Below are 13,493 nucleotides of genomic sequence, written 5' to 3' on the forward strand. Positions count from 1 at the left end.
ATGACATTACAGACAGTGATGAGCACTGAGACAACTGGTGGGCGGTAGCAAATTTGGTTGACCTGGCTGATAGGCTCAATGTATATACAGATGAAAAAATGTTGTTAATAAATACAAATGATATAAAATACTAGCCTTTGTCTTACTTCTCGCATCACGAGACCAACGACTACACATTGACATACAATTAATGGCAATTCATACAATGCACTGGTAGGCTCGTGCGCACAACGCTCATGTATGGACAAGAGTGAAGTATCAGAACTATATCTCTTCGTCAGAGCGCAACCGGGTTACATACAATTAGCACAAACAGATGCTAGAATACAAAGGACAGGGTCAACAGAAGTATGTGACATTAATTACGGAGGAAGGAAAACCTCGCAGTGCTTTGAAGTATTAAACCTACCAGACAAGAAGGCACCAATACTGCTCGGTTTGGATATTCTACCATACATAGATATATACATAGCTGGATTAATCAATCTGATTATACCAACAGATGCAAAATGGGAATCAATCCTCACACCACAAGAAGAGGACCCTGAGCATGAACAAGAAGGTTTCTAAGAGTCACTTGCAGACCCCTTAGATACCAACGCGAATATACCTCCTGACGTACATTGAAACCTACCAGGCTCCACAGTCACAGAACCTGCAAATGAAATTAATATCAGACAAATGAGGCACGCTAAAGCCAATTTTGTACCTCACAAATACATTCCGCAAACGGATAAAAATGTGAAGAGGTGGCTTACAGACGGCCACATATACAAACTCTATACTCTACATGTCGGCATCATTATATTATATAATGACGTGTATCACTTGCAATATACGTATATGAACAGTATTCTGGCTCCGTCCGGTATCTATCCCTACTTTCACTTGACTACATCCATGAACTGCAAACGATAGTAGAAAGTAAACCATTCCTGGCGAGAGAACGTCTGACCGACCATCACGTACGTGGAAAGGCTCTAAGGTTTCAATTAACTTCACGAATACATGCAATAGCATACGTAGACATCTCAGATGACAACAATAATTCTCACTCTTTATGATTTCGGTGAGTAATCTCGCGCCTTTGGTATGATCGGGATTGAGCTGTTGATTCTCATCGGAATCCTGCATAACAATATCGAGCGTGGCCATTAAAGTTCCTACTAGCGTTTGCGTGACCGCTGTAGATATCACAGCTACTGCCGCTTTAATAGCAGAGTCTCTGTCACAACTCATAGTGTCTGCTACGCTGGCGTTCTTGTTTGTGTTTTTATATTTTGTGTGATTTCCCGTCACAGATTTCATACGTTTATAAGGACCACTCAAATTGTTGTACGCTTTCGATGGCTTTTTCGTACGTTTTGTCAATTAGTGGCCTTTATCTTTCTGATAAGCTGCTTCAAGTATATTATCAAATATAGGAAATATAATCCTGAATAATGACGATTTTAAAACAATGGGATTTATTTGATTTATTTTGATATGCAGGAGCCATTTTTGCATTAATGGTCAATAAAGTCAATTTTTACAAAAAGGACATTTTCATCAAAAATGGCCATTATATTGAGTTGCATAATTGGGCCCAAATGTCTGGTCAAATTCGTGTTTGGCTTTGATAGAAGTTAAAGACGACCCACCAGACGTCTATATTACCACCAGGAGAATGTACAAGCATAGTGTCAGTACCAGTACAGCATAAGCATTATTGTGATACCCAGAATACATACATATTAAGTAATACATACTGGGAAACGTGGTCGCCTTGTGGGAGGGCTGAGATAAGCTTGGTTTAGGGTTATAAACCCAACCAAGGAAACTTATTCTCTTTGACACTGTGACTGTGTGACGTCTTGTGGAGTGTAAGTGGACTGTAAGGACTACTAGTAAGAAGTGTAGGGCTGTAGGCTATGGGACAGTGTGGAGTGTGGAGTGTGGACTCAGTGGAGTGTAGGACTGTGGCCTGTGGCCTGTGGCCTGTGGCCTGTGGCCTGTGGCCTGTGGCCTGTGGCCTGTGTGCCCGTGGCCTGTGGCTTGTGGGGCTGTGGGAGTGTGGAAGTGTGGACTGTGGAGCGTGTGGGCCCGCCGCCCGTGGGACTGTGGTGATGTGACTGTGAGTCTGTGAGACAGTGAGAGTGTGCCAGTGTGGGTCTGGGTCTGGACTGTACTCTACTAGAGAGAGAGTCTCTCTAGAGTAGAGTCTAGACTCTCTCTAGACTCGGAGTTTTGGAAATTTGCTCCGCTATCTCCGCCGCTATCTCATAAAGTTGATCCCTAACTAGGTTTTACTGTTCATGGTTTATACTTCAAACTAGGGTTACACAAGATCAGCATGGCTCAAATATTCCTGGCCGGTCTCTTAATTCAGGTGTTCAATATAAGCCTTGTACAGAGATGGTAATAAAGTTTAATCGTTGATATAATCCTTTTGACGGGTCTCTATATGTTATGAACAATTATTCCAAATAGTCACTTACTAGTCATAATCAACATATCGATTCAATATGCTATCCAAATCACGCTCTTCCAAATTCGCCGTTGAGGCCTGGACTCTCCTTGCGCCCGATGGATCTAATATATATGAATGAGACGCCGACCTAGGCATGGCCGTTGCGTCACAATACGATGATATGGACCTTTCTCCTGTTCTTTTATTTTACCAAGTTTAAACCCATCCCCAACCTCATCTCGACCAAAAATTCGCTGGCATCATGGAGACTTCCGCGCAACAACGTACTACTGCACAGAATAAGATCGTTCAGACCAAGAACTTCATTGATGCCGTCAAGGCTGACATCAACTATCTACGTGCCTTCACACGTGACCCGAATGAGTCCCTCAGAGACTGATCTCACCGCTGTGAGGAACTCATTCACACTGCGAAGACTCAAGGTACTATCTACGGCCTCGTAGTGGCCCAGAACTTGTTCATCGATGATCTTCCAGTAGCTCAGCAGACCCATGTTCAAATGTTGACCTTACCCAAGTACCAAATCGCAAGCATTGAAAGTGGACGAAAACGTTTACATCACCTATTCCACAACAATACCTTGGCTCTGTTGCTGATGTCACACTGACCACTGACGGTACAATCGCCGATCTGGTTCGTATGATTGCGGAAGTCCGTACATCCCGCACTGAACCTCCCGCCAACTCAAATGCTGTCTGTTGACGCTCGGATCACACTTCCTCTATTTGTCCTATAGGATATGGCAAAACATGTGACAACAAGACACACACAGGTCGCGATTGACAGAGACTGTCTAAGCTCTTCCCTCACATGCACCAACTGTGACCGTAAAGATCATAATGAGATAGTTTGCTCAAAATGCGTAAATAAAAATGATTTTCCTTACACAGTTCCCTTTATTACTCGTGTAGCTATCCCTGTAGCAAGAGCCACTACTAATTCTCCTCCTGACGACTCACTCCTCAACGACAACGGCGCGACAGCGAATTACTGGCCAGAATCTGCTAAGCCACTCCTTACCAACATAGAACATGGCCATTTTCCACTTAGATTAGCCGATATCAGAATTACACACATATCTTGCCGTGGTCAACTGCCCCTACTTGGACTGACATATCTGGATCCTACAATTGCATAAGACATATTTGACCAAAACAACCTCCAGGACGCTGCTTGTTCCACTACCCTTCCCGGCGACCAGAAGACATGCCATCTCCGCCGTTTAGAAGCGACCCCAATTCTACCACGAGTACATGGCAGCTATTTTATTCACTATTTGGCACTACAAATCTTCTCACTGATCCACAGGTCAAAACTCTCCAAGAACGCTAGTGGTCACCGCAACAAGAAGACGATTATTAGAATGGCGAAACGTGACAATGTTACACTCACTCACCTTCCACCATACACGTCACACAGAAACTTATTTCAGGTAGCTATGCAGCCACTGAACTACAACTCAACAATTGACACATGTGTCTCTAAACATACAAATCAACTCCCCAAGTATGTCTTCGTTGATGGCACGGGTATCTCACTGGATTGGCGACATGTCGATTTTATCCCCGAAAAAAAACTATACTAACCCTAAACGGACAGATATTCTTGAAATGATAGACGATAACACCAAAGCTGGCTCACTACTCGTAATTATCGCTCCTCCAACCTTGTGCTGCCAGTGGGACACCTTTCTTGCCCATCTTCAGCAGCAACAATATATCATACAGAATACTACATCGACGTTCCTACGTCACGGTTCTGCGGCGGTTGGCAAACCTACATGGTTATACTCCCTGGTAGCTATAATCGGCTGTAGAGCATGTAGAGTAGCTGGAAAGGTACGACAATAGGATACAATCGACCTCTTCTCAAGTACGATTATCTCAGCTAGGAAACGTCCATAATCTGAGAGAACCGAACTGAGTCTTTATTTGTGTTTTCACTAGACTCAGAAATTACTTGGGTGTTTCTCTCACACGCGGGAGTCTCGGTATACCTTACCGGTTCTACCGCTAATATTTCTGATGACTCTAATATCAGAAATATTCTAATTCTTATTCCAAACTCAGAAATTGATTATTCTGGGTTTTGGGATTTGGACTGGCCTTTTGATAATCTGGCCCCTAGATGCTACAGCCCACCAACTTTATGCTTCTTAGCCTGCGTAAAAGTAGAAAGTGACATCTTAGAGTACTAGATTATCTAGAGGTTGGTGTTTATATGCAGGGAAAAACTTGTCCCTTGGGGGGCATAAGATGAAAAATCTGCCACCACTATCTATTCTTATATGTTACCGATTAATTAAATTTATACTATCGCAGGAGTTCTCTACCACGCTCATCGGAGTCAGTCTTGACCAGTGCTCTCGGTTGATCTCAGCTTGGCTTAGGAAAACGCATCTCAACGGTGGCTCTACAGCCGAGTCTCTGGTCCTTGACCCTCTGGTGGGTGGGGGGAGCATGCTTCTAGGCGAGAAAAGTGGGAGTGTCTTGTGGTATCAGTGAGACTTGCTCAGGTCCCCCGCCTCGCGCGCTGTCTGTGGCTCCCTGATATTTCATCCGTGCTCGTCGTCGCTGGCTTCTTTGGCCTTGACTGCCTTCTTTTACGTCTACGGCGTTGACGGTACGTTGTAATGACATCAGCATCTGCGATGTCTGATTCGTGCGTCCAGGTACGCTCACCATATGTCCAATGTAGTAGGAACTCCTGGGATCCATCACCTCGGATGAACAGCCTGTCGTCGACTATCGAGGAGAACTGAGTCTCTTCGATTGGTTGTACGTGATTATTGGAAGTAAATGCTTCCGGAGCACTGGCCCTTTTTACCAGGCCAAGTAACTCATTTTAGTCCCATCAAGGTTACAGACAAAATACCCGTTGCCCTCCCTGCATACTGTTTTGTATGGTCCGCCATTTGGTGCTGTTAACTTGTTCATTTCACCTTGATAGCGAACCATGACAAGATCCCGGTCCTGGAAGTTTACATACTTCTTTTGGTATTTTTTATCGTATGCTGCGCACATCCTCTCTTGATACGGTGCAACATTATTATCTAGTTGTGGCCTGATGGTTTCTTCTAGATTTTGCAGTCGCTCTTCCCAAGATACGGTTGTACTTAGTGCGTTCACTGGTGTGTTGTAGACCGTGAGTTGGTTCTGTCTACGACCAAAGTACACATTAAATCTCGGTAATTTGTGTCTTCTTGATTAGATTGTGGCCCATCTGTACGAATGAAATTCGTGAACACCAGTTACCTGGATTCTGTTCAACGAATTTCCGTAGCAGTGGCATGAGGTCTCTTTGTGATCGTTCGTTCGTTCGCGCCTAAGATTTCAGGTTGATACGGCCGAGAGACGAGGTGTTGCATTGGAGCTTGTTCAACAACTTTTGCAAGTGTATTGTTAACAGATTCAGTGCCTTGGTCAGTTTATATGATTTGTGGGAATCCATTTTCACATAAGATTGGTACCATCGTGCGTGCTATGGAAGCCGCTGATTTGTCCATTATTGGACGTAAAATGGCTTATGATGAGTGTACATCAAGCAATACTAACACATATATGTGTCCTCTGTTGGAATCTAATAGTGGACCTATGGTGTCCAGTTGGACTCTGTCGCCTGAATATGCGGCTGTGATTGATAGTATGGGGTGAAACCCCTTTTTGTGTATCCTATTTTGGAGACATGGTATGCATCCGTCAACGAACTTGTGTACATATTGTTGGATATCAGGCCAATCATGTCCATCTGTTTGCAACTTGTGTACCGTTTCGTCAGGAGTGTAATGTCCCAAGTTGTGGTATTGCTCGATGATGTTGACTCGTGTCTCGTACTCTCTTGCCTGTGGTGCATCCCCAGAGTGAACTGGTTCTGATGCTGTAACGTGTATCGCAGGTTGTTCCCGCGTTTTAGTCGAAGTATGGGGACTTTGCTCCTATTTTTGCGACTAATGTAACGCCCCATGGGGTTTTGCCACAAACATTCTTGCCTTCTTTGAGGAAAGTATTGTTTGTGTTTTCCACTAGCATCGGGTCTTCTTCTAGTAAGGACAATAACTTTGGAAACCACGTTGCATTGGGGTAGTAAGGTACACATATCGTGGTGCTAGTTGCTTCCTCAATGACTTTGTCAAGGACATCAGGTATGAGTTCCAATAGTGGGTTCGCCCATGAATTCACTTCCTGCGCCCACTTTTGTTGTAGCGCATTCTGTTCTTTGGCGTAGTATTTATCTGTGTGTGCATTGTGTACTGATGCAAACAGATTTACTGTGAACTTTACAAACCGTCGTTCCGCTTCTTGATAGAATCTGGGATGTAACATCCAGTCTATAACCGATATAGTTATGGGCATGTTTGTTTCCAAGATGATGTACTCTTGGCCATTATGTGTTGCCTCGTTCGCTTTTTGTGATACTTTTGACTCTTTAGTACTAAAAGTGTCTTCATGGAGGCGTGACAACATGTCTGCCATATGGTTGTCTTTGCCTGGGACATGTATGATAGAGAAATGGTGGTGGAACGTTTTTGCTATCCATTTGGCTAGCATTGGGTGTAATGTCTGTTGACTATTCATTTGCGTGAGCGCTTTTGTAATATCCAGGGGCCAGAATATCAGAAAAGCCAATCCTGAACCCAAAACCCAGGATTATCAAATACTGAGTTTTGGATCTAGGATCCAATATTTCTGATGATAGAGAGTGATCAGAAATATTGCGGAATTACCGGTAGATGATACTGGGACTCCCGCGTGTGAGAGAAACACTTAAGAAAATATTGGGTCTAGAGTAGAAAATACTAAACACAAATAAAGACTCAATGCGAGTGCTTCAGCCTAGGACTTTTACCTGGCTGTAGGATTCGCACTTGAGAAGTTGTCTATTGTTTCTTCTGGTCGTATCTTATCAGTTACTCTCCAACTCTACAATTTTAACAATACCCTTACTACGGTAAGTCAGGCAACTAAGAGGGAACGGCAATACTACCTCCTCAATAACAAACAAATAGAAAAGTTGTCTTTAAGAAAAACAAACTTTATTAGAACCTATTTATCACAAGAATATAAATTATAGGTGAGGACCACGTGAAGAACTTCAACAAGTGGACGAAGAGTTCAATAACCGGGATTGTCAATCAGACTCTGCGGAAAGGAAGGACTTAACACGAGTAAGAAAGACCTAACGCAATAAGAAGGACTTAAAGACACCTCACGGAAGCATACAGATACCAACAGATCAGGTATTTACGAGTGAACGTGAACCTAAGGTAAGAATAGGTCTCCCACGTAAAAAAGTGTCACAAGTGAATGATTTATCAATGTTGGGAAACATAATTTTGTAAATCCAGTAAATCCAACATACAGAGTGCACTAAACAAAGAGACACACACAAGGGACACTAGTGAGAATTGCAACAAGCACAAAGTGTAAAATACATCCAAGTATACGAGAGAACACGTTACATACAACACACTAGCATAAGGTACCCCACTATCCACTACCCTTGCGGGGTAGTTAATAGTAACATACGTTTGCTGGGGTCTGACGGTACGTTTTCTGATTATCCTAACTTGGGCTTTATTTGGGTTTTTAGTCCCGCAACCCCCCAGTTGCCGGGATCCTGCTGAAGCATAGAAAGGAATACACTATATCCGCACACACCTCTGCGGACCCTGGTGAGTTTGACACTATTGCAGCAGCAGTGGGTTTGTTGAATTCTTTTATATTGTGGATATCGATCGCATTAATTATATTTTCTAATCAATTCGTACACGTACTAGAAATCAATATTTGCAGGTTTGGCGATGTGACTTCCAATTCAGTAGATCAAACAAACGGCGTACTCGACCTGTTAAGTAGCTTGGGACCGGTATGTTTGTGATAAATTTCTTTGCTTGAATTGATATGTTTGTGATGCATTTCTGCGCTTGAATTGATGCATTTATGAGACATGTATAATTCATACTTCGCATCGATTAACGCTTACTCATTACTAGGTGAGATTCAACCGAGGATTCCTGGCGTACGTTGCTGATAAGTTCTGTCGTCGACAAGTTGAGTCTTTAAGCCTATACACACTCGGTCATACACTAACCGAACCCGCACTAGAACACATACAATACATACGGGAGTTGACTGGTTCAAAGATCAAAGTACTGCAGACTAAAGGTACGTGTCATCTCTTAATGAGATAGAAAAGGTACGTGTCATCTCTTAATGAGATAGTTATCTCATTAACAAACTCTGTTCCGAACTCTCGAATTACCACTGATGACTATTCTACATGGAATTACTACAGTTTCAAAGGACTGTGGCATGGCAACTGTTCAAGACTTGAGAGTCGAACCCGTACGTGGTCGGTATTCAGTAACTTTGAAGTCTAATGGTAGGTCTAATGATTTTGTTTTGGTTTGCGTTGTCATGCATGTTAATATCCAGCCACTACTGTAGGCAGAATTGACATTAATGAACGTTCTATTTCACATACTCTAGGTGTATCGGTTTGTGCATGCTTGCTTCGAGAAGCGTTGGGAATGCTATGTGTCCATGAAAGCAGAACTCTGATGACATTAGCATTGGACAACTCCCGGGGGTATGATAAATTCAAATAGAAATACAACTTACAAGTTGAGAAATGGCAAGTCACTTGATTTTACTGGTTTCACCTATTTTAAGTTTGAACGAAATTCCTCTATATTTACTATATTTCCACCATTGTTTTAAATATTCAGGTACAGCCCTGTATTGATGCAGTATTCGGAGACTCTTCAAATTCCAAATGAACTCGATATCGAGAGTAAATTATGTCGGGTATATCCTCCAAAAAATCCTGGTCATCGAGGGCGTAAAAGGGGTCGACGTGCCAGGAATCGACGTGAATACAAGCACAAAGGAAATCCACGAATATGCAAAATATGTTCTGCGAAGTATCACACTGCCAAGACTTGTACAACGTCAGAACTCCGCAAATACTCGGCAAATCACAAAGTGACCGCTCTCATCAGTGTGGAAACTTTGCCGGAAAGTATTTACAATGTACGTTAGGACTACAGAATAAAGAAGGAAATAAATTCGCATGTGAAAAACTTGTATATGAACTCTATTACAAGTTTATTCAACCCGCCTCTCAAAATCCACTATTTACTACCCTAAAATGATGTGATTTCACTAATCACTACCCCTAAAAAATATGGTAGGGTTTGAGGATATATCTACTAAGTGATCGTCAAGATAACGTACTGCTGTAATGGTCGGGGTAGTGATCAGTGGAATTTACATACCCACGGGGTAGTGTTACATAGCAAGTAACAAGAAGCCAATAACAAGCAAGGTGCAGATCTCGTAGCGCAATTTCACGCAATCACTACTGGGACTACTTAAATTTGAGTTACAGAATCATATATAGCTACAAATCAGTGGTAATATGTGTACAAGTAGATTAGTAATAACAGAATTCGCCGAACACTCCACAAAGTTCAACGTTAAGCTAACAACCCAGAGAATAACAACCACCTGATTAGGCACAGGAATTGACGAATCGATAGGAATTAAATAGGACGAATCAATAGTTGGGGTTTAACCACTACATACATTGAGAGCAGTAGTAAGCAGTGTAAACAGACACTCGATTACAAATCACGTGCGAGTAAACAAAGGATAAATTAGCAGTACACGAACACTATCGAATTCCTTGAGATTTAATGCAATTGAAAGGCACATTAGTCAAAGAGACAGGAGTCCACGACAGACTTACTCTTAAACGCAATCAAGTAAGTACTCACTAAGGACAACAACAGTCTCACTCATTAAAGACAACAGTCTCAAAAGTTCATAGAAAGACAACAAAGTACATGCACATAAAATATACCCCTCAACTTCAGAGGTGGAATCACCAAGGACAAACATCCTATAACAAGGAAACAGATAACTCAACTCCAGAGATGAATCAGAACTCAACAATAGGAAGAGACCAAGAGAAGAACATATATATGTACACGTATACAGTATAAAACAATAAAGACACAATATAATTAAACTATTTGATGTAATCACATCGAGTAGAATTCAAGAAGTCTTCTCTAAATTCAGAGAAGCATACATAGTACGCGCATGCAATTCACATGCGCGCACATAATAAAACGAATAATAGCGAGAGAACACTAAACATCACTGGGTAAATCAGGCTCCTTAAAACGCACAGATTCTTAAATCGCACCAACAGTCAAATCGCACAGGACATCAAAACAGCACAAGCTTAGCTCTCAAATCAGGCAATTGCACACACAAGTTTATAACAGAGACAGAGCACACAAAGCACAAAGGTTACATCACAGTATCTTTCACACTCAGAACCGCCATACACGTGCACATGCATATCCAAAGTAAAATTAACACGCAACAAGGGAAAAATAACATTGAAGATCAGAATCACACAAACCAATAACAGTTACAAACTAAAAGTAATGGTCCATACATAATTTCAGAACAAATATATAAAACACAACAAAGGTACAACTCCTTCGACAAAGAGTTGGTGTCCACAAGGCATAACCTGGACCGATCACAATTGTTCATAATAATAAAATTGAGGCAGAAGACATAGGTTACACCAATACGTCTGTACATCACACACATCAGCGGGTTTAAGCTGACGTATGCACACCACATACAGCACAGACCGCAAGAGGTAGACTACTACGTCTGTATAAACGTATACAAGTGGTATTACATGTGTACAATGAATACTGGAAAGTGTATATAAACATAAGAGGCAGATAAAATCATATTTCTTTCGCACTAATTCAATGTATATAAACATGGGAAGCAGATAAAATCATATCTCTTTCGCACAAATTCAAAGTCATACAGGACGAGAAGTTCGGAACACCACCTGGACTCAAATAGAAACAAAAATATAAAAAGAAAAACTTATAAACTCAAATTACATGTTTACAATTCCAGAAACCAAGTCACAAAAGAACCCAGGTTTACGACGGATAAACCATAATAAACCCAAGTTTATTATCTCAAAACCAAAAATCTTCCAAATAAACCCAAATAAAACGAACTCGAACAGTTCAGGCGACTCAAGCACAAGGCCCTACAATCAGTACAGTCACCGCATGCCACACAGGGACGCACATACAGGTAATCAAACAGAGTTGATTTAACAACTGTACTAGTGCACAATGAAAACAATAGTTACTGATGCACATCGTCTCGTACTACCACTACTCTTGGATAAGACCTTCTATGCAGGCAACTACTATGTAGTAGACAAGTTGTATGCGCAGACAGCGGACGATCCCTTTGACATCAGAGCATTTCACAAACTGCGCAAAGCAGTTCATGAACAACAAACCAAGCGATTAGTTTCAGTAATAGATGAGTGGTTAGTAGAGCTAAACAATAAAGCTGTGAAGAGCTGTGACAAAAGTGATCACGATGAGTGCATTGCGATCAGTGGCTTTATGAGCGAGTTAACTCTAATTAGAACTCACGAGGGGGACAAGCTTCAGAACCAGAACTGAACAAACTACTCAAGATGAGTGAGTTCCCTAAGTGGCCAGTAGCCACTTAGGGAAAATTGAGTTTGTATCTGTAGCCAAAGATTTGTTTGTGAGCACAAACATGCCATTGATACAATACCTCTCACTAGTACAAGAGCTGCCTAGACAGACAGATGCAACCAAAGTATCGCGCAATGCTCTCAACAATATACGTAGTACCAAAAAGTTTTGGCAAAACTTCACTGATGTGGAGGACTACAACATATTAATCATTGACAACATACGTCGCATTCCAGTAGACTATCCACTAGAGAAGTGACTCAACGACTTCTATGACACTCGTATGATTGTCGAAGTACGAGCAGCACGATTGCGTCGCACAATGTTTGAGTTGGAGAAGCGTTACAAGGGCACAGAGAAAGAAGCTATCAATTGGCAACTCCTCAAAGCATCACATTACCAAGTACTAGTCATGTACGGTTTACAAGCAGAAACAGACAAATTGATCAAGGCTCAGACAAAATCAGATGGGAGCAGTGGACACTTATCTGACATCTCAGAGAAGATATTTCATGAGCTCACCGAAGACATGATCAGACAGGCAACAATACTACAAGTTAATCGCAAACGTGAAAACAAAAGAGCGAGAAATGCAACTGTTCCTGAACCGCGAGCCACTCGCCCAAGACTGGATATACCTCCAGGGGGTCCACCCAGAGGGGAGGGTCTACCAAGAGGAGGAGGCCTACCAAGAGGTGGAGGTCCACAAGGAGGACAGGGCAGAGGTCGTCCCATGGGACAGGCCACTGAAACCCCAGCACCGCGAGGACCACGACCTTGCCCACACTGTGGTATAAACCCTTCACCACATGCGTTCAGCATGTGCTCCAACAAAGCGAACAATAACCGTCTAAAGGCAGAAGCTCGAGAAGCGCAACAGAATCAAACAGTTCATGTTGACCAGTTGGCCATTACAAATGGCAATAAGGTGCAAGAGATGGATGAAGATTTATGAAAAGCTTGGTGGTCGGAGGCTAACATGATAAACATGGTAGACATTGTGAATGCACACACTGATGAAGAAACGTTGTTAATAAATGCGAATGATATTGATTACATACCTATTACTTTACTTCCGAATCCACAAGACCAAAGATTGCATATATACATACAAATCAATGGCACCACATACAATGCACTAGTAGACTCAGGGGCACAGCGCTCTTGTATGAACCGAAGTGTAGTAACTGAACTATACTTATCTGTAAAAGCACAACCTGGATACATACAAATCGCACAATCAGATGCAAGAGTACAACGCACAGGCTCCACAGAAGTATGTGATATAAACTACGGAGGCAGAAAAATATCAAACTGGTTCGAGGTACTTGACCTTCCAGACAAGAAATCACCAATCCTATCAGGAATGGACATTCTACCATACTTGGGCATATACTTAGCAGGGATAATCATACCATTAATACCAACAGATGCCGAGTGGGAATCACTTCTTTTCAG

At 42.1% G+C, this 13,493-nt stretch overlaps 1 protein-coding gene across 1 annotated transcript; it reads left to right on the plus strand.

The window, feature by feature from the left end:
* Nucleotides 1–12,357: 12,357 nt before the first annotated feature.
* Nucleotides 12,358–12,990, plus strand: SARC_03626 (hypothetical protein; the record flags this gene model as incomplete). Its single annotated transcript, XM_014302571.1, has 1 exon — nt 12,358–12,990. The coding sequence occupies one exon, from the start codon at nt 12,358–12,360 to the stop codon at nt 12,988–12,990; it is 633 nt and encodes a 210-aa protein (XP_014158046.1).
* Nucleotides 12,991–13,493: the final 503 nt, after the last annotated feature.

The sequence above is a fragment of the Sphaeroforma arctica genome (genome assembly GCF_001186125.1).
Source record: "Sphaeroforma arctica JP610 unplaced genomic scaffold supercont1.188, whole genome shotgun sequence".
Lineage (NCBI taxonomy): Eukaryota > Ichthyosporea > Ichthyophonida > Sphaeroforma > Sphaeroforma arctica.